This window comes from Trachypithecus francoisi, unplaced genomic scaffold (assembly GCF_009764315.1).
Source record: "Trachypithecus francoisi isolate TF-2019V2 unplaced genomic scaffold, Tfra_2.0 Lachesis_group5, whole genome shotgun sequence".
In the NCBI taxonomy this organism is placed as follows: Eukaryota; Metazoa; Chordata; class Mammalia; order Primates; family Cercopithecidae; genus Trachypithecus; species Trachypithecus francoisi.
In genome coordinates, this window is record NW_022681470.1 from 57,835,280 (window position 1) to 57,856,733 (window position 21,454).

At 52.8% G+C, this 21,454-nt stretch overlaps 1 protein-coding gene across 2 annotated transcripts in view; it reads right to left on the bottom strand.

Annotated features, from left to right (window-relative positions):
- Positions 1-1,504: 1,504 nt before the first annotated feature.
- The window catches only part of CACNA1S (calcium voltage-gated channel subunit alpha1 S), a 74,329-nt gene continuing 54,379 nt past the window's right edge, over positions 1,505-21,454 (bottom strand). The window contains exons 27-44 of one of the 2 annotated variants that reach the window (XM_033200741.1): positions 21,147-21,257; positions 20,366-20,449; positions 16,502-16,558; positions 15,464-15,592; positions 15,214-15,279; positions 14,563-14,654; positions 12,993-13,152; positions 12,399-12,526; positions 11,009-11,105; positions 10,594-10,696; positions 9,530-9,631; positions 9,121-9,245; positions 5,980-6,108; positions 4,935-5,185; positions 3,504-3,589; positions 2,618-2,709; positions 2,228-2,371; positions 1,505-2,081 (exon numbers count right to left, since the gene is read on the bottom strand). In XM_033200741.1, the coding sequence (XP_033056632.1) occupies positions 1,830-2,081; positions 2,228-2,371; positions 2,618-2,709; positions 3,504-3,589; positions 4,935-5,185; positions 5,980-6,108; positions 9,121-9,245; positions 9,530-9,631; positions 10,594-10,696; positions 11,009-11,105; positions 12,399-12,526; positions 12,993-13,152; positions 14,563-14,654; positions 15,214-15,279; positions 15,464-15,592; positions 16,502-16,558; positions 20,366-20,449; positions 21,147-21,257 (2,208 nt within the window). In that variant the 3' untranslated portion in view covers positions 1,505-1,829. The remainder of the gene's footprint in view (positions 2,082-2,227; positions 2,372-2,617; positions 2,710-3,503; positions 3,590-4,934; positions 5,186-5,979; positions 6,109-9,120; positions 9,246-9,529; positions 9,632-10,593; positions 10,697-11,008; positions 11,106-12,398; positions 12,527-12,992; positions 13,153-14,562; positions 14,655-15,213; positions 15,280-15,463; positions 15,593-16,501; positions 16,559-20,365; positions 20,450-21,146; positions 21,258-21,454) is intronic. The other variant, XM_033200742.1, reaches the window with a different exon arrangement.

Here is a 21,454-nt window from a genome sequence, read left to right on the forward strand (position 1 = left end):
TACTCGGGAGGCTAAGAGAGGAGAATCATTTGAACCCAGGAGGTGGAGGTTGCAGTGAGCCGAGTTCATGCCACTGCACCCTAGCCTGGGTGCCAGAGTGAGACTCTGTCTCAAAAAAAAAAAAAAAAAAAAGAGGTCGACAGATGATAGATCATAGATGATGGATGGAGGGAGGGAGGGAGAGAGGGATGGAGGGATGGATGGAAAAAGAGAGAGGGAGACAGAAATAGGGAAATAGGATGGCTGCAGAGTCAGGCTGCTAAGAGGGAGGCACCTGGAATGTGTTCCATGCAACTAGAAGGGGCCTATACAGAGGCAGAGAGAGGGGATAAGGGCTGCGGTGGAATCCGAGCAGCCGGCAGGAGAGCGCTGGCTTCCACTGGGTCAGAAAGGAAGGAGGAGAATGAGACAGCAGAAACAGGTGAGTTCATCAGTGTGGGGACAAGAGCTGTGGGAGGAACCTTCTGGTAGCTTCTATTTTTTTTGTGGAGAAGGGAGCAAAGCTAGCTGCTGGTGTTGGGGTTTGAGCTGAGAAGGGCGTTGAGATTGCTGCACTGACAGGGACTAGGAAGCATTGGGGCCCTGTTGAGACTGGGGGCAGGGACGTACAGTGCATTGAGAGTGTGAGTATCCCTGCCCTGCATGACTGATACCCTAGGCCCAGCTGAGAAGCCCAGAAGCTGCCTGGGGGTTCGCCAGGAGGCTGCAGGGGGAAGCCAGCATGGTTTCCACAGCAACAGCCACAGAGCAGGCGCTTGGCACAGGCTTAATGACGGAATGGCGAGAAAAGCAAGGAGTCCAGTGAAGGCGGAAGGATGCTATGGGGACTCGGAGGCCCCGGCACAGAGTCCTGACCTCGCCTCTGGCTGTGCACCCCAGGGCTGTCCCATCACCTCTCCATGCCTCCATTGCCTCATCTTTAACGTAGAATTCACACCTACCTCGCACGGTTGTGGTGGCAATGAAATGAATATTGTAACTGAAAGTGCTTTGTAAACATAATGTATCGCGGCCCCTGGCATGAGAGCAGGTGTGTAGGTGGCACAGAGCAGGCACTTGGTAAACAGTAGCTACTGTTACTCATGGTTACTTGGTGTGGCTAAGAGGAGCCCTGGAGAATGCAGATCTTTGATATTCAAGGCCATAAACAGGGGGCAGTTGAGGGCTCTGAGAGCCTCTGTTGGCAGTGTACTCTGGCCAATGCCTCACGGTCACAGCTTTGAAGATGTTTGGCATTGGTGTGACCTGGGGTGTGCGATTGCTTCTGAGGCCACCAGTCCTTCCTGGGGTTGCTTGGTCCCGGTCAGTGGACTTGGCTGTGGACTTCCAGGAGAACCCACTATAGGTCCCTCTCTGCCTCATGCAGAAAAAAATCCAGATGGCCCCTCTGTCTTTCTCCATGCCCAGTCTCCCAAGCCCATGGGCAGGGTTCCTGGGGCAGGGCCTGGGGGAGGGGGAAACACAAGTGTAGAAGAGTCCAAAAAACTGGACAAGGAGAGGCCAGTTGCCAGTGTCACAGGCCTGGAGATTTTAATGTCCTGCAGGTGGGAGTGGCCCTAGGCCAGACAGACACAGGCACCAACTAGGCCTTTCTGAATGACATTAGAAGCTCCATCCAATCATGCCTCTTGCTGGTGAGGGGCAGGGCCTGTCCAGCTACTTCCTCCCCACTTTTTGAGGTGGTTCCTGACCACCCCGCCTCAGGCCATGCATCTAGCTGCTGCGAGGGAGGGAGGCTGCTGTGGTGGGCTAGCCCTTCTCCACCCCAGTAACCTCCCCACCCCCATTGGTCATGCCAGCTCTAAGCCCATGCTGATGCTGTGTGGGCATCACAGCCTGGGAGAAATAAGGGTCTCCTGGGAGCCCTGGTGCTTGTCGAGGCTGCCCAGGGAGGAACCGAGGTTCAGGCATCCCAGGGAGCTAGCCATGCCCTCTGGGGCCTCTCGTCCTTTCAGTAGCTCTGTTGCCATGACCTCCACTTCCTCTGGTTCCATTTGGCAGGCATCTGCCAGGGCGTGGCCTGTTGCCACGATGAAGTTTGCATCAGCTGCCAAGGTGCCCAGGCCCCCTCGAACCAGAGCCTGCAGGGAAGAGAGGAGGCTGGGTGGGGTCTTCCTGGGGAGCCACCTTTGGGGACCTGCCTGTTGGCCCTACCCTCTCTCCATGCCAGGTCATCACAGGGCCACCGCTCAATGCAGCCACTGCTGTGACCCAGCCTCTGGCTCACCTCTTGGATCAGCAGGGTTGTAGCTGGCGCTGAGCACCTGGAAGTATTCTCCCCGGTGCTCCTGCTGTGGGGTGTCTCCTCGTGCAGAGACCCTGGTGTGGAGCTCCTTCTGTCCTCAGGCATGGGGGACTCCACCCTGGGGCACTGTTCCAAATGCACAAAAGCAAAGACCCCCACGGGGGTGCTGGAGCCCACCAATGAGCAAAATTCCAGATCATCTGAGGGCAGCTCAACCAAGATCCACGGAAAAGGAGGATGAAGGGATCCCCTCCCTTCTGTACTATTGGACACATTGCTGCTACAGCCTTCCCCTGCCACGGTCCCACTCCAAGTATCAGGCCAGGCAGGGTCTCTGTATGGAGTTTGCTCCCAGGCCTCTGCCCCTGTTACCTGGCAGGGGGCAGGAGGTGCCTGGCCTCTGGGCATTGCCCTCTGGGTCAGCAGTCCCTTTAGCTTCTCCACACAAGGTTTGCTGTGGGGTCCTGTGGGCAAGAAGGGGCAAGGATAAGAAGGGCTGCTGACTCCTGCCAGGAGCCCTGAGTCAACAGAGGCTCGCTTGGCCGGCTAGCCACACTCTGTGAGTGCTCTGAGATTCTCACGGCTGCAGAAGGTGTCTTAGAGGGTGGACACATGATGAGGCCCAACCAACTCCAGGCCAGGCAGGGCTGCCCCAACTTTACTGGCCCTAGTAGCTCTTCTTGAAGGTTTGGGAGAGGGGATAAGGGCCAGAGCCTCTGGCCAAGCTGATTCTCTGTGGTCCCTGGGTGTGTGCACATTAATGTGAATGTGTGTTGGGGAACACAGCAGTACCCTTATTGCCACTAGCCCCCAGCCTCCCTGGGGCTCCTACTGTCACACAGCAGTCTACATCATACTAGGAGACTTCAATGTCATTTGCGGAAGGGCCCCAGAGTCAAAACATCAGTGTGTCCAGGGGCTGCCCTTCCAGGGACCTGGGGCAGTGTGGGGACTCCGGCGCTGGGGATGGTGTAGTGGGCTGGGTGAGTTTCCTGGGAGGCCAGCAGAGGGCCCTTTAGCATGCATGGGCTTTCCCCCTTCCACCTCACTCAGCCACCTAGATGGTGCCCTGCTTCCCCACCTGGACAAGTAGCTGGCCCTGATGGTTTTCCCATTCCAGGGCCCAGATGATTGCCATTGTAACAGGCTCCCAAGCCAGCCCTCCCAGCCAAGTTCCCAGACTCTAAGAAAAGAGTGGGGCTTCCCGGACTCCTCTGGAAGAAGACTCAATCTTCTTAGATGCACAGAATGCACTGACCCAGGGCCCTGCAGGGTTGGCCAAGGGCTTCTCCTCTGATAGCAGATGTCTCTGTCTCTTCTGGGAATTCCCTTTCATAGTGGACACTGAAATGGAAGCAAGGCTGGGTAAACCAGAGAAGGCTGCTAGCTCTCTTGCCATCCCTGCCTCTCTGTGGCCCCAAACATCCTTTTCCCTTAGAGCCTGTACAAGGCCAACCTAGTATAGTGGCCATGACTCTAGGGCTGACCCTCCCACCAAGGTGCCCCAGCCAGCCCTGACTCTCTAGGAGGAAGGAGCCTAGTGCATTCCTGACTCCACTCCTTTGCTCAGTTGTTCCCTCTACCCGTTCTACATTCTGTTCATCTTCCAAGGCCCAGCTGCAGCTTCCTAGCCTTTGGAACCCTGCTTCTCCATCTCGGCCACACACAGGATCACCTGAGGAGCTCAAAGGTGAGTGGTGGCTGTGTCCCACACCCAGCATCTGTGGTGAGGCCCAGGCATTGGGATTTGCAGAAGTTCCCTGGATTATTTAAAGTATAGCCAAGGCTGAGAACCACTCTAGGTCTTTCTAGCCCATGGTGATCCATGCCCCCTCTGCACTCTCAGGACACTAAATCTCTGTAATTATTTGGTGTTTTTTGTTTGTTTGTTTGTTTTGCTTTGTTTTGTTTTGTTTTTTTTGAGATGGAGTCTAGTTCTGTCACCCAGACTGGAGTGCAGTGGCACAATCGGCTCACTGCAACCTCCACCTCTTGAGTTCAAGAGATTCTTCTGCCTCAGCCTCCCGAGTAGCTGAGATTTCAGGCATGCAGCACCACACCTAATTTTTTGTGTGTTTTTAGTAGAGATGGGGTTTCAACATGTTGGTCAGGCTGGTCTTCAGCTCCTGACCTCAAGTGATCCATCTACGTCAGCCTCCCAAAGTGCTGGGACTACAGGCATGAGCCACCACGCCCGGCCTCTGTGATTATTTGGTCCCAATCATATAACATAACATATCACCCAATCACAGATTATATTTAGTCTACAGCCTAAGGTTGGTGAGATGGGAACCGCCCAGCACAGCGGGATCTCCTTGGAACGTAAATCCAGTGATGGAACCTTATTGTCCACAGTCTTTTGTGGTATGTGCTACCACCAAAGGTCCTCTCCTAACCTATCATGTGTTCAATACATCTCAGCTCCTAGACTTGCTGAAGCCAACAGAATAAAAGAACCTCTCAGCATCGGGGCCAATACTGACATGACGTGAGGCTTCCCCCTGCTGGCCAAAGAAGCCTCTGCCCTCCAGGTTGGCCTCTTACATTAAGGTTCAGGATGGATTGGGGCACAAAGGCAAGCAAAAGACACCCTACAACTTTGGGGTACCCTCTTCCAATCCAACGTGGAACCTGCTAACATTGTCCTCCCAGTACCTCTACACCTAGGGATGGCAGTGGCCGCCACTACCTGGAAAACACATGGCTGTTGCTATGGTTGCTGTTGCCATAGGCAACATTGGCATTGGCATTGTTGGTATTGGCACGAGCCAGGGGGTTGGTGCGTGGATCTTGATGCAAGTCCTCCAAGAAGACCGGTGACTCCAGCTCTTCCATCTCTATCTCAGTAAACTGGAGGGGTCTCTGACTGGCCATGACAGGAGGCAGGGAGTTGGTCCTTTCCAGGAAGTTGTCCACCTGGCCAAACAGTCCTCCAGTCCTCTAGGGGCAAGGAGACAAGCAGTGACTAGGGGATGAGGGCAGGGAGGGCATGGGGGGCTGTCACTCTGGGACAGTGGTGTTGGGAACAAGCGATAGTATTGGGAGACAAATCTTATAAGGCCAAAGGAGGATGGACTGAGTGGTGAGATCAAAAGAGCAGAGAATTCCTACCCTTAGAAAGTTCTTCGTTTGATGGGGTAGAGAGCACACACCTAAGGAGGTATATAGGGGACACAGGCACACAGAAGTGTGGTGTAGGGGAGAGAGGGCTGAATTGGGAGTCTGCAGCATTGGGTTCTAGTCCCCTCTCTGAAACGGATTTACTAGGTGATATTGGACATCTCACATGATCTCTGTGGGCCACTATTTCCTCATGAATAACCCAAAAAGACCTAATTAGGTGTCATTAAAGACCTTCCAGCTCTAAAGTGTTATAAGAAACACCAGACAGCACTAAGGATGGAGGACTGGCCTCAGTGGAGGCAGGTGGGGCATTTGATCCTGGAGGGCCTCTGGGAAATGGGTCGTTGCCTAAGGTTTGTGGGGAGGAAAGGGAAGGGGTGAGATTTGGTAGGGAAAAGCAGGAAAGGGTGTGTTGCATTTGACACCTCTAGTAGGTCAGGTCATTGATTCTGACTTCCAGGAGAGGTGTGTGGTGAGGTGGAGAGACGGAGAGGGATATCTTCAGCTCCCATGTCCCCCTGTCGTGTGGCTGGGCTCCTGGCCCTCCTCTCTGTGAGACACTGCCACTCATGGTGTCTAGACCACTAGGGGTGCTCCTGGCTCTCCCTCACCCGGAATATTCCCTCCTCCATTGCAGCCTCCACCATGGCTCTCTCCAGCTCCTCCTCAGCAGCCAGGTCTCCTGAGACCGTGCGACGGATCTCGGGGGCTGCCTCTTCCTCAATGGTCCGCAGTCCTGCCTGGGGATGGCGAAGGGACTCAGTTATCTCTCCAGCCCAGGAGAGGAGATCAGAACCTCTTATTTTTTATTATTTATTTATTTATTTATTTTGAGACAGAGTCTCACTCTGTTGCCCAGGCTGGAGTGCAGTGGCACAATCTGAGCTCACTGCAACCTCCGCCTCCCAGGTTCAAGTGATTCTCCTGCCTCAGCCTCCTGAGTAGTTGGGATTACAGGCATGTGCCACCATGCCCCGCTAATGCTTGTATTTTTAGTACAGATGGGGTTTCACCATGTTGGCCAGGCTAGTCTCGAACTCCTGACCTTGTGATCTGCCCACTTGGCCTCTCAAAGTGCTGGGATTACAGGCATGAGCCACCGTACCTGGCTAGAACCACTTCCTATGGCTTACTTGTTTCTTATCACTACCCAGGGCTCTCCCGAAGCCCCAGCCTAGGCCCCACTCTCCCTCTTGGGTTATTGAATGTCTCAGGTACCTGAGAGGCCACCAGGTTCTGCTCTGGCCTCTGGGATAGCCCACACCTTAATTGTTCCCAAGGAGTCATCTCTTGACCCCATAGGTGAAAATTTCATGCCCTTCCCAGGCTTCCAGTTTGAGAAGTGTGCTTACTCAGTACAGTCTTCTAGAGTAGTGATCTCTATTGATTGCATATGTCATATATATACAGTTGATCAAAGTTAATATCACCAGTAATGGGACAAATCAAGACTGGTGTCACCTAATAGCTTGTAATGAGAACATAGCATCATTTCTGTGGCATTCTTATCTAAGATGCATATCCTAGTAATCAGACAAACCCAAACTGAGGGACATACTGACTTGCAGTCCTCAAAAGTGTCAAGGTCATGTCAAGGAAAGACTGAGGAACTCTTCCAGATGGAAGAGATTAAAGAGATATGGCAACTCAATGCACTGTGATTCTGGATTGGATCCTTTTGCTATAAAGGACATTTATTGGGACAGCAAGTGAAATTTGAATGGGATCTGAGGATTAGAATGTAGTAATGTATCAGCCTGGCATGGTGACTCACATCTGTAATCCCAGCACTTTGAGAAGCCGAGGCAGGCAGATCACTTGAGGTCAGGAGTTCAAGACCAGCCTGGCCAACATAGCAAAACCCCATCTCTACTAAATATACAAAAAGTAGCCTGGCGTGGTGGTGTGTGCCTGTAATCCTAGCTATTCAGGAAGTTGAGGCATGAGAATTGCTCGAATCCAGGAGGCGGAGGTTGCAGTGAGCCAAGATCTTGCCACTGCACTCCATCCTGGGCGACAGAGCGAGACTCTATCTCAAAAACAAACAAACAAACAAAACAAAAAAAAAAGCATCAGTGTTAATTTCCTGATTTTGGTAGTTATGTTGTGGTTACATAGAAGAATTATGCAGTTACATAGAAGAATTATGCAGGATAATGCCCTTGTAATACACATTTTGCCTTGAATACACATAATGCCTTGAAATATGCATTAAAGTGTTTTTGGATGATGGAACATCGTTTTGGAGTTACTCTCAAATGGTTCAGAAAAAAAAGGTTTTGTGTTATACTTGCAACTTTTTAAAAATATGATATTATTTCAAAATAAAAATAGCCATTGAAATAAATTTTTGAGCACAGCTCAAATGCATGTGTATTTGGGGGATTTATAAATTACATGCATTACAATGAACACAAAAATAGAAATAAAACCAGAAAAGATAAAACATAAAAGTTCTAACATTTGGCCGGGCGTGGTGGCTCAAGCCTGTAATCACAGCACTTTGGAAGGCCGAGACGGGCGGATCACGAGGTCAGGAGATCGAGACCATCTTGGCTAACCCGGTGAAACCCCGTCTCTACTAAAAAATACAAAAAACTAGCCGGGCGAGGTGGCGGGCGCCTGTGGTCCCAGCTACACGGGAGGCTGAGGCAGGAGAATGGCGTGAACCCAGGAGGCGGAGCTTGCAGTGAGCTGAGATCCGGCCACTGCAGTCCAGCCTGGGCGACAGAGCGAGACTCCCTCTCAAAAAATAAAAATAAAAAAATAAAAGTTCTAACATTTTCTTTTCATACCCAATGGGACATTTTTTAAAATTTATTTATCTTTTGAGATGGAGTCTTACTCTGTCACCCTTGCTGGAGTGCAGTAGTGCAATCTCGCCTCACTGTAACCTCTGCCTCCCGGGTTCCAGTGATCCTCCCACCTCAGCCTCCCAAATAGCTGGGATTACAAGCGTATGCCACCATGCCCAGCTAATTTTTGTAATTTTAGTAACGATGGGGTTCTACCATCTTGCCCAGGCTGGTCTCGAATCCCTGACCTCAAGTGATCCTTCCTTCTCAGCCTCCTAAAGTGCTGGGATTACAGGTGTGAGGCGCCGCACCTGGACCCATACCCAGTGGGACATTTTAAGAGCTCTTCGTGGATCGCCTTTCTTTAGAGACCACTGTTCTTTTTTTTTCTCTTGAGACACAGTCTCACTCTGTCGCCTAGGCTGGGGTTCAGTGTCTCAATCTCAGTTCACTGCAACCTCCGCTTCCAGGGTCAAGTGATTCTCATGCTTCAGCCTCCTGAGTAGCTGGGCTTACAGGCACATGCCACTACACCCAACTAATTTTTGTGTTTTTGGTAGAGATGGGGTTTCGCCGTGTTGGCCAGGCTGTTCTTGAACTCCTGACCTCAAGTGATCCACCTGCCTCGGCCTCCCAAAGTGCTGGGATTATAGGCGTGAGACACCACACCTGACCTAGAGACCACTGTTCTTGTCTAACTTGTTTCTTCTTCGAACAAATCCTATTTTCTTTGGTCCTATCATCCAGAGATGAAGTGCCCCTGGTTCTTTTTTTGAGGTTGAAACATCTTCAATCGTGGACTATATAGAACTGTCTTGACATTTTTTCACTCTTCTGGGCTTTCTTTGTCCCTCTATGTCTCCGTCATTGGCCCTTCAATGACATGGAAGGATAACTAGAGTCTGGAGACCTGGCTCAGTCAGGGAGCCCCTTGGAATGTACCTGGATTGGGCTTACCTGGATCTGTACAATGTCCTTCTTGGGCCGATAGCCATAATACTCCTCCTGGCGCTTCATGAACTTCCGGAAGTGCTCCTGGATGAGGAATGTGGCGTAGAACTTCCCCACTGTCACCTCATCATCTGCAGAGGAGCCAACAAGAGATGCCCTGAAGGCTGGTGGGAACCTGACACTGGTTCAGAGTGGGAGCCAGCTGTAGCCAGGCCCAGGCATGTGAGCGATCCCTTGTCTTGCTGACTTGGTCACTGGGCACTTTCCATCCTGAGGTTAGATGCCTGTGGGCTCTACCTAAGGCATTTATGGAGGGTTTAGTCCATTCTCAGATTCCCATAGGGCTCCTTGGAGAAGCTCCCCAACCCCATTCCTTGGCTGTTTCTGGACTCTGGTTCCCCAAAGCAGCACCTACCTCCTATTGGAGGGATGACCTGGTCTAAGAGCTTCATGCTGGTTCTCTTCCAGATCTTCTTGATGATGGCCCTCAGCTCCTCATTGGCCTGCTCGAAGTTACCTGGAGCAGGAGAAAGGCAAAGAGGCCAAAAATTATACAGATCACACCAACTGCACTTGACAAGGCCACCCAGTTCTTTCTGAACCTCTCAGCCAGCCAGTCATTTACTAAGAAACATTGGCTGAGTTTTGCAGCAGCTGCCTTGCAGGTACTGGCAATGGTGGGAGGGCATCACTGTCCCCCTGAGGCAGCCCACCTCTTGGGTCATGTACTTTCTCCCCACAGGCCTTGGCTTCCAGTGCCCAAGTGGTTGGTTTTACAGGCTGTCATCTCCTGCTCTTTTTCCAAAATCTTTCAATTCCCCATGCACTGTGGTCTGTCCCAAATACCCCCAGGCAGACTCGCTGCAGCTCTAACCTGCTCCTTCCTGACTCCTGGCCTTCCTCATCTTGCCCTCCTAATGAAGCTTACCCTGAGGTTGTCTCAGAACCCTGCAGTGGTCCCCGTGTGAGGATGGACCTGATACAACTGGAGACTTGAGCTTGATACAGTGGAAGCCCTGAGCAAGGGCTCAGAGACAATACTAAGACCCCACCCTGACTCCTTCCCCTGCTTCCACCATGTCTGTCTTCCTGGTAGGTGAGGACCTGCAGGTTTAGTGGAGTCAAATGTGGACTCCCGTCAGCCTGCCCAGTGCTGCCTGAGAACCTCCTCTGCTCCTGCTCAGAGCCAAACTACAGGGCACTCCTGACCCCTGTGCTAGCACTGGCCCTTCTCTGGTCCCCAGACATAGCTGAGGAGTGTGAGAACAGACACTTGATGATCTTTGCCCTGCAGAGAACCCTCAGACTCCCTCTGAGCCCTGAGGGGCATGAGGACTTTGTTCCTGTGGCCTAGGGTCCTCCCTCTGCTGCTTCCCACAGTTTTTGAGAGCAATCTTGAGCTCTGAGAATTTGGCAGAATCTGTGCCAGAAACAGTCTCTGGGAGAAAGGAAGGGGCTCACATTGGAAGGCCCTCTCACCTTCCGTCTTGATCTTGAGTGCTGTGCGGACCAGGGCGAAGAGTGTGGCATTGAAGGTGACTGTGCCGTCACTGTTCAGGGGCATGTTCATGCCCACCAGCCGCTGTGCAGGGAGAGGCAGTGGCTTGCTGCTGAGCTGGGACAAGCTTGGCAAGTCATCCTCACCCAGTCTGTGGGCTGGGAGGGGATGGGAGATGAGGGCTGGGGGTGTCGGCTGACCAGGACATCCTTTGTGAGGGGACAGAATGATGAGTTGGGTGACATTGTTGAGACTTTAGGTCCTCCAGGAGGAACTTGGGGACCCAGGAGATTCCAGCTCTAAAAAGCTTCATTCCATCAGGTCCTCACTAGCTTCCCTGTGTCTCGGTGACTCTTCCCCTCCCTGGGGCCACCCATCCCTGGCAGCTCTGGTTACCTTACAAGCTACGCGATGTGGGCAGAACTTCCCAAAGCCCAGAGGGGGCTGAATCCGTCTCAGCAGGGTCACCACGTCCAGGTGTTTGATCCTCCCCCTGCAGGACACACAGACTTATGTAACTGGTACCCTCCTCTGCCGCCAGAACCTTTCTGCTCAGAGGATGGGCAAAGGGAAAGACAGCCAGGAAACAGGGGAGCATTTCCTTATTTTCCAACTGCGTTTAGGAAGTGGGAGCCCAGTTCCCTTTTAAAAGAAGAGACAATGTTAGGATTAACTGTTGTCTACAAAATGGGTACCCCAAAATAAGCTCTCTCTTTTGGGGCATTCCCTCGGATATCGGATCTCCAGGTCTGGAATCCAGCCCTCATTTTCCCCATCAGGATCTTTCTTAGGTTTTGGTCAAGTTAATAGGGCCTCTTGGGCTATATTAATAGAAGGAGAGGGTATAGATCAAGGGAGGTGGAAGCCCACTTTCAGAGACTGGTCCAGAGTTGGAAACCACATTTTCACTGGCACCATGACTCCCAGAATAGACATAAAATAGAACAACCAGGGAGGTCAGATCAAAAGACAAGCATAGCAAGAGCACCTTGTGAGTGTTGTCTGAGAAAAATCATTTTGGAAGGTCCTACTGGCTTCCTCTTTTCTTTGATGGGGCGGGGGGGGGCTGTGAAAAAGAGATGAAACATTCCCCGCCTGTCTCCAGAGGGCTGAGTGAGGACTTGTGGGTGACTGGTAGAGGCAAGTAGGTTTGGCTCCTGCTGATGGAGGCACTTTAAAGCATGGTTACTATGGCACCAGACAGACCTGCGTTGAATCTTGGCACCATCTCTTACTAGCTGCATGGCCTGGGGCAATTTACTTAACCTCTCTGAACCTCAGTTTCCTCATCTGAGACTGAGACCATTGGGAGATGCCTATTTCCTATTGGGAAGGAAAGTAAGAGAGCTGTGCTCTCCAAGCTTTAAAGTGCATATGAATGTCCCAAGGCTCAGGTTCAGAGCAATGCAAGTGTCTGACTCAGTCAGTCTGGGAGGGGCCTGGGACTCTGCATTTTAATCAAGCTCAGATTCTGCTGGTCAGAGGACCACACTTTGACTTGGGGTCTAGAGTGTCTGGTGAGGTATAGAGCTTCCTACTCCTAGGAGTGTTCAGGCAGGAGCTGGATGACCATTTCTCAATAAAGTCAAGGGTGTGTCCATCCTGGGAAGCTGTAGGATTCCTTCCAACCTGGAGAGACTCTGATTCTCTGGTCTGAGACCTAGGATAAATGAAGGGGGAAGGAGAAGCCCACTCATACTGAATAAACTGGTGAGTGACTCCCTGAGAGACGCTAGGAAGGGTCTAGGATGGAGGGCCCAGCACAGAGCTTACAGACTGGACTCACTTAGCCTCCGGGTCATACTCTGCCCAGATGGCCTTGAACTCATCCAGGTGATGAGGGCCCAGGATAGACCAGTCCCGGGTGAGATAGTCAAAATTGTCCATGATGACAGCCACAAAGAGGTTGATGACCTGCAAGAGAAGAACCAAGGAGTCCCAACACAGAAAGGCAGGTGGTACAGGGTTAGGGTGGGGGAGCTGGGAGGTGTCCACTGGCCTACAACTTCTCACTACCTGTGCTCTTGGTTCTAGCCCTTCTGAACCACCCACATGGCACACAGCAATGCTCCGTCATGTCTCTGTGCTCTTGCACAGACAGTGCCCTCTGGCCTTGCTAAATTCTGGCCTTGATGAGTACTAACCCAAACAAGAAAAAAAGTAAGAACTTTTGGCAACCTCTCTAGAGTATGAAAAAGCACCCAGGAAACAAAGCCACACTCAGGATGACCAGAATCAGGGACAACCTAACTAGAGCTTCCTGTGTCCCCCAGATGTATCCCAGGAGAGGTGGAAGTTGGCCAGGAAGGGGCAAATAGGCTCCCCCATGCCTCAGTGCATCAAAGCCCTCTCCCCATCCCGCAGGCCCACAGTGTCTCACCAGGAAGGCGCAGAGCATGTAGAAGCTGATGAAGTAGTAGTATGCAAAGTTGGTGCCACATGTGTACTCCTCCCCTGGGGCGTAGTCCGACTCTGGGTCACACAGCTTCCCATAGCTGCAGGCCAGTAGGATCTCCTGCCAGGCCTCACCTGTTGCACACCTAGAGGACAGAAGAGGCTCCTGTCACCTATCTGCTCCTGCCTGGCTCCGCAGGAGGCTGGTAGCCAGGTGGGAGCAGGGTGAGGACAGATGAGCAAAATGGGGCTGTTGCCCAAAGGTAGGGAGGTCCGATCTTCATGTTCACCATGTAGCTCAGTGTGAGCTGGGCCTGTTTCCCCTCTGTGCTGCAGCCCTCACGGGGTGTTACTAGCAGGAGCTAAACTTTAGAGAAGAGGGCAAAGTCAATCTATGATTCAAGTTACTAGAGGGATGCACTGTTCTGACCAAAGCAAGGCAGGGTCAGATGTCACAGAGGCCTCAAAGAGGTTAACTGACTCCACTCTCTGAGGTAACTCCACAGTTGAACCCAACTGGCTGAATTCAACTACCAGCCACTCTAACTGAGTCACAAAAGTAGGCTTAGATTTCACACCTTGTGGATGTGTTGCTATCGAGTGAAGAATCTCAATGCATCCGAGGTGCATATGCATGACATGTTTGCATTTTTCCTGTAACTGCTACCACCTGCGCTGTACATTACCTCCCTCCACCTCTCCAGCTGGGAAGAAGTGTCTCCCCTAGTCACATTCAGCCAGACTGCATAACTTCCCACGCCTTTGTGTCTAATAACTGTCTCTTCAGCCAGCTCTCTTCCTTCCTGGAGCAGGCAGTGCAGGGTGGCCTCGGATTTGGAGTTGAGGTGCAGAGCCAGGGGCGAGGTGGGAATCTCCGCCTGAACATAGTGAGGTGGCGGTCTCCTTTTCACAGGCCACAAGGGCTGCAGGCTGCTGTGACCTCATGGAGCCTTCGACAGGCTGTGTCAAGAAGGGGCCGTGGGTGTGGGTGTCCCTAGGCCTTGTCTGGTCTCAGTGGAGCATTCCACTGCGGGCCAGGAAGCTCACCTCTCTTACCTGGCTCCTGCACACCCAGCAGGCCTGCAGCCCAGGATCCTCGGTTGCAATCCAAGCTCTAGCTCCTGTGCCCTGGCGAAGCATAGGCCCCTGCGCCCTACCTGTGGCAGCGCCCCCCGCCGCATCTGGTTCTTTGTTCTGCCTTTCCCTGCATTCCTGCTCATGCTCCGGGAGCGACAAGGGCAAATGTCCAGGAGAAGATATTTGACCCTGTCTTTAGCTTCACAGGGATGAGATGGGAGGAGAACGCAGCACTTCACTCAGTGGAGGAGTCCAGTGCAAAACAAGGCTGTGGGGCCACTTGTTCAAAAACAATGAATATCTTCAAGACAGTGACAGCAGAGCATGCAACCAAGCAGGGGACCCTTCTGAGTGTAGGGCCTGGTGTGGCTGCACAGGTCACACACCCATGAAGCCAGCCCTGGCTCCAGTGCAGATTACAACAGAGCAAAGGCTGACTGGTCAGTGGGGTGGGGGTGGGGGCGGTGGGAGACACATGCCTGAAGAGCAGCAGCACAGCTTGTGGGAAGGTCTGGAAGTTGTTGTTCCGGTTTATTTGGGTCCCATCCACCAAGGCGATCTTCCCAAACATCTGCAAGTCACAAAGGGCCCTGACTGTGGAACCTAGATTCAAGTGTCCCCTCAGCTTATACCCCACTGCCTTCTCCTGCCTGACCCCCACTTTCGCCCCTACTTCCCCAAAATCCCCTTCATTACAGGCCACATCAGACCTGAAGCCAAAAAAATGGGATTATTTTCTAGGTCAGGTAAAGTTCTTCCCAGCAAGCCAAGGAAAAGTAGGAGGGTAGACCCGTTTTCCCAGCAGCAAGCAGACCTGGCGAGTCAATGTGTGGGGGAAGGGCTCTTAGGGGAGGGTAGACAGAGGCCACCCAGGCCTCCAGTTGGGCCTTAGAGACACAGCCTGGCCCCTGCTGTCCACCCACATGCCCAGGTTTCTCCTGGATGGCATCCAAGCATCTGACACTCCAGCCATCCACGATCAGGGAGGTTGCCCCTCCTTCTTTCTCACGAGCAAGGCAGGGAGGGCAGAGGGTCCAGCCCGTGTGCTGCTCAGGCTCCTCAGGGTCCACTGATGCCCCCTCTAACCTGGCCAAGATTCATGCTTTGGCCTGGGCCCGCCTGCCTCTCACCTGCATGCCGATGACAGCGTAGATGAAGAAGAGCATGACGATGAGCAGAGCCACGTAGGGTAGGGCCTGCAGGGCGGGCGGGAGCACCAGTCAGTGTCTTAGGGCTCCACTGTGTGTCTGCAGCCCTGCCCTCTGTTAGCTCCCCAGGGCTTTGCCTTGCCCTGGGCTCCCCTGGGGCCCACCCTGGGCTGAGGCAGATGTCCCTAGTGGCCTCCCCAGGTACATGCAGTTTCCAGGGTCCCTGTTGCACCTGGAAGGACTTGATGAACGTCCACAGGAGGGTGCGCACTCCCTCTGCCCGGCTCAGCAGCTTGATCAGCCTCATGACACGGAACAGGCGGAAGAAGGCACTGGAGATGCGGGCACTCTCGTCTGGGTCCTGCGGGGCAGCAGCCCCAGAGGTCAGTCTGGGGGCAGCACCTCAGAGGGGTAAGGGGCAGGGCGGGGAGGGAGGTGCACTGTGTGTGTTGGGGAGATGTTTGTGGAAGGCTCCAGCCCCACCTCTGGCCCCTGCTGTCCACTAGTTCAGGACCATCCGTGGGCGCAGGGCTCTGGGGCTGTTCAGCTGGGAGGTAGGGAAGAGGACGTGGGGCACCAGGCAGTGTGGTGAAGCCCACACTTGGGAGCAGTGTCAGGGATTTGCCTCGGGGTGTGGCTGCACCCAGGCCCACTGCCTGCCCTCTCGGACCTCCTGCACATCTCACTATCTTCTCAAGCTGCCATGGAGTCAAGGACCCTGGTGGCCCTCCTAGAGCCCCTCCCCGGCATCCTCCCAGTGCAAAGATTTCCCAAAGCTTGGCTGCATTATTGCATAAACTCAATGTGGCTACTCCCCATCACTCCCACCTCACACGCGGCTGTTCTAAGCCAGGCAAGCCTCTAATCTTGTGCCAGCCTTAGACACACGAATTACTCTGAAAGGGGAGAGCTGTCCCTGCTCTGCTTCCTGTGTCCTCAAAGGCCTTGTGCCCAATGAACTGTCACTAAGGTCCTTTGCCAGCAGTCACAGTTCTCTCTGGACTGTGTTTCCATCTGCATAGATGATGCCAGAGAGAACCCACACTCCATCTCCCAGGGCTCTGAGGAAGCCACTATATCCATGCACACTTGACTGCAGAGCCTCTGCCCCCACCCGAGCCTAGCCTGGGTCCTCAGCGGGGCCTGCCCTGCGGGGGGAGCCCTGAGTGCTGATCCACCCCATGCAATCCACGCAGCCAGGCCCATGCATGCAAGTGGCAGGGCAGGAGCTGGTGAGCGTGCCAGGCAGGCTCGTGCAGCCTGAAATTACAATGTTCCCGCAGCCTCCACCCAGGCAATACAGTCCCCCGCTGGAGGCCAGGAAAGTCTGTGGAGAAAAGAGACGAGGGGAGGGGAAGGAGAGGAGAGAGAGGAGGAGGGACACGTGGGAGGGAGGTGAAGAGACGTGTCAGAAAGGACAGACACACAGAAGAGTTAAAGAGAAAAAGACAGAGGCAGGGGCTAAAGATCCCACATGGCTGTCAATCAGGGGTGGGGTGGGTGGGTGTGAGGACTGAAGCTCTGTGGGAACTGTGAGGCAAGAGGCAGGGATGAGAAAATAAGAAGGGGAGGGAAGGCTGGACACAGACAGGTCCCTTCTCATTTTGGAAATGCAGCTACCAGTGGCAAGGGTTTGGGTTTTTCTTATGTTTGGGTTATGTGATGCTAGGGATGTCCCTAATAAGGGCGCACTGGAAAATGCCTGCTCATTGTAAATGGATTCACATCCGTAGTGCCCTGAGGCCAGGGTCCAGGCCCCTGTGGAAGTCCCATCTCCCAGGAGCACACTCCTCCGGGGGAGTCTGAGATCCCCACAGCAGATGTTTCTCTGCCCCGAACTGGAACTGGGACCAAGGCTGCTATCTCAGTAGTCAGGCTCTTGAAGAGCAGGTGGGGAGGTGTGTGGGAGCAATTTCTTCCTATTTATTCCCTTGGGCCACGCTTCATGTGACACCCTTGTTCCGGAGCCCTGGGTCAAAAGAAGTCATTGTTTTATCTTCCAATTATCCACAGGTAGACTGATCCCCGGCATACTGGTGTTCCCATTAAACAACACTGTTTGGGGCAGATTTTCCCTGGACTACTGGTTCTCAACCCTGGATGCATGTCAGAATCACGTGAAGAACTCAAAAAATACACATATCTTTGCTGGGTCTCCACTTAGGTCAATTAAGTCAGCTTCCAGGGGATGGGGCCTGGCTTCAGAAGTTTAAATACACCCCAGGTGATTCTCATATGCAAGCAAGGATGATGACCAGTGTTCTATACCTGTGCTATCCAATATGGTAGCCATTAGTCACATGTGACTATTTGAATTACAATGAAAATTGAATAAAACCAGAAATCGATTCCTCAGTTCCTCTAGCCACCTTTCCAGTGACAAGTAGACATGTGTGGCTAGAGGCTACTCTATTGGGCAGGGCAGACCATTTCTGTCCTTGCAGAAAGTTCTAACCAATGTGCTCCCCTAGCCCTTTCCCTGGATTGTACATCAGGTATGTAAATCAACCTTCACATGACTTTAAGCAGACACTACTGGTAAGGGACATCTGCTAAAAATCAAATAAAAACCAGTGACACCCTCCTGGCCTCCACCACCAAAGACACCGTTTTGATATATCCAGGCTTCCCCTACACAGACCTCAAATTTTAACAAGTAACTATTTTTAGTTTGGGCTGTTTATTTTGGCTGTTTAGATTTCTCTGCTCTGGCTGTGCTGGTGAGAAGTGCTGCTGTCAAACCATGGAGCTTTTTGGGATACTATTTCCCAGCAAAAACTGAGTGTGGATAGAAATACACAACACACACACAGACTCACACACACACACACGCGCGCGCGCACACTGGTTTTGCTCAGAGCCCACCCTGGCCCTCGCTAGCTCAGCATCCCCAGGGGATCTGAGCAGATGGGGTTGTCTGTCACTGTTCTGTGCATGGAGAGTGAACAGGGTTCCCCCCTGGTCCTCCCTTAGCACATCAGACAGCTGGTGTGACAGCCAAGTCCCCACTCCCTGCCAGAGCTCAGCCTCAGCTGAGGGTTCCTTCCTCAGAGACTCCAGACTTTTCCTCAGCTGTTCCTCTCACCCACACCCCACCTCAGGCATCTGCAGTGCTCATCCTTCTACCCCTATCCCCAGCTCACCCTAAGGTTCACCCCACAGGCTGGCACAGCCTAAGGGCTTTCCGTTGAGCAGTGGGCAGTTCAGAAGAAAGCCCTATGCATGGGTGAGCCCCTAGCTTTAGGGCCAGTCCCCTGCTGGGATCCCTCATGGCCAGATCAGCCAGCTTTCTGATATCCCACCCTGGCTCAGAAAGAAGAATGCTCATCTTTTCTCTCTTCCACTGTGTCCCTCCTAGGATGCCACTTGGGCAACTGTTTTTTGATTTTGGCCTCTGATTCTCGGATAGTCTCCGCCCTCCATCGTTGCAGCAACCTTCAGCTGCAGACCCGCGGCAAGGCAGCCTCTGGAGGGTCCTGCTTCTAACACCTTGAATGTGGACCTCTCCGGCTGGAACTGCCTCCCTGCTCTTTTCATCCCCCTCACGAGGCAGGTCCTGCTGCTGTTTCTCATTCCACTGCCGAGGCCTCATTCCCTTGGTCCAGATTCTGGGAGCCTTCCTGTTAGTTCAACCTTCAAAATAGATCCAGACACGGATCCCTTCTCACGGCCTCCACAGCCAGCCCCGGCCCCCATCACCTCTCACCTGGATCACTGCGGGAACCGCCTGACTGCGCTCACTGGCTCAGCCCTCGTGACCCCTGCAGTTTAGCTTGTTCACAACACAGCACCCACAGTGATTGTTTTAGAACTAAAGTCTGTTCACACTTAAACCCTCCAAAGGGCTCTCGTCTCCCTCAGAATAAAATTCAAGATCGTAACCGTGGCCTTCAAGGGCCTAGATGATTTGGCCCTTGCCTTCTCTCTCTTACCTCATCTCCACCACTCTCTCCTCCAGCTATAAGAGCCTCCTGCTCTTCCTCCAACTCAGCAAGCACCATCCTGCTGCAGGGCCTTTGCACTGGCGTCCTGTTCTGCCAACACTCTGGCCCCCGTTCTGGCATGGCTCATGTCCTTGCTTTCTTCAGGTCACTGCTACAGTATCATATGGACACCACCCTTCCATTCTCTTCCACTCTAAGCCCCTATTTCCCTTTATGTTTCTGTATAATACTACGTATTTGTCATACCTGTCGTATTAGGGATTGATTTATTTATTGCCAGTTTGTTCCACAATTTTGTTCACTGCAATATCTCAGCAGCAAGAACCTAGCCTGGCACACGGGAGGTGCTCAGTACATATTTGAGAAATAAATGAGCGAGTCTTCTAACTGGGTCTCTTAATTTTAGTCATTCTGACTTCCTGCCGCTCACCTCCAGGTTAGCTTTTTAGAAGCAGAGCTCTAAGGGCTCAGCGTGGTGGCTCACACCTGTAATCCCAGCACTTTGGGAGGCTGAGGCAGGTGGATCACTTGAGCCCAGGAATTGGAGACCAGCCTGGACAACACGGCGAGACCCCATCTGTATATTCCAAAAACATATTTTTAAAAAAGAAGTAGGACTCTAGTCCTCCCACTGCCCTGTTTAAAAACCTTTAGTGACTTCCCACTGCCTGCTCCATAAAGCTGAAGCCTCCTCTTACCGCTTAGCTCTCCAGCCTTGCCCTCTCTGTTCTCCTGTCTGCATGTTCTTATGCTTCGATAAACTGGACCACTCAGCATGCCCTGAACCTTCTTTGCATTTCCTGCTCTGTGCCTCTCCTACAATAGCCCTGCCTGAGGTGCTTGCTCTCCTCTCCAGCTCCAGTCACCACCTCCCTTTCCTTCAGGCAGATGGCACCACCTCCATGAAGCCTTCTCTGACCACCCCACTCAGAGATGCCTTTCCTTTCCATTACAGCTCTTGCCTTTGATAGTGTAGTAGGTACACCCATTGTGTCTCCCTGGTATCTGAGTTATCTCTCCGCCCAGCAGGATGATAGTCCCTTGAGGGGAGAAGCCATGACTTGTCATTCCATCTTTTTAACCCCTGGGGTTCCATGTTGCACACACAGTGTGCACCCCACAAATATCTGTGGACTGAACACATGCTCTTGGACCCACCCTAGTGATGGCTCTGCCTGCCTGATACTCACGTCGATCTCGCTGAGGATGACATCAATGATGCTGCCAATGACAATCAGGAAGTCAAACACATTCCAGGGGTCTCCAAAGTAACCCTGGGAGGGAAAAGGATGGAAGAGCCAGGGGGTGAGCTTTGGGAGAAAGGAACTCTGGCTGCTAGCAGAGGACAGTGTCCCACTCGAGTTAATGTGGAGCTGTGGGTCAGGTCAAGGTGGGGTGCCTGTGACTCCACCTCCCACTGGTGCTCCAGTGGGCTCCCACACGCCAACCCTCCTCTACCCTTTGCTCTTTATTTCCCCTCCTCCAGAGCAGAAAGCAGTGGGTGGGGGGGAGGTGAGAATCGTTGGGAACTCAGGATTTGGGGTCCTGGTCCATATAGAGATATCTTTCATCCCCTGAACCCCACTGAACATCCTGTCTGGGGCTTGACAGTGCAGAACTGACAGGGCTGTGCTGGGAACTGTGGGAATGGACTTGAGAATCATAGAGACAAGGCAAGATTTTCCCCCAGCCCTGGGCCTGTTCTTCAGAAACTTCAGGGCAGGCGAGAATGTAAGAGAAGCTCAAAGGAAGAGGCACCCAGAGTCTTTCTGTCATCGGTCAATTCTGGCTGTACGAAGATTTGCCTGCCCTGTGTCTGAAGGTGGAAGTGGGCAAAGGGGTGAGCAAGTTGGGAGCAGAAGTGCTGGGCAAAGTGGCCCTGATAGGATGAGGGATGAGGTGGATGTTCCACTGGAAAGCCCCCCCGCCCAGCAGCAGCTTCTTAACTGGCCCTGCAGCCCCCACACTTACCCTGGCCTTGAAGGCCATGAGCTTGAGGATCATCTCCAGGGTGAAGATGATAGTGAAGGCCACATTGAGGATGTCTGAAATGTGGTTCATCTGCTCTGACTGGTTGTAGTGCTGTGGAGGGGACACAGGAGCAGTGGGTCAGGGGGGCCAGGTTTGCCCACCCTGTAGATTGCCTTCCCAGAGTCCCTGCCTCTTCCTGGGCAGGCCCCAACCCTTTCTTGGGCCCCCTGCTCACCTTGTTTTAGCTCAGAAAACTAGAAGCTGCTTTAGCAATCCCCTGAGTTCCACCAAATTTTACGATCATCCTC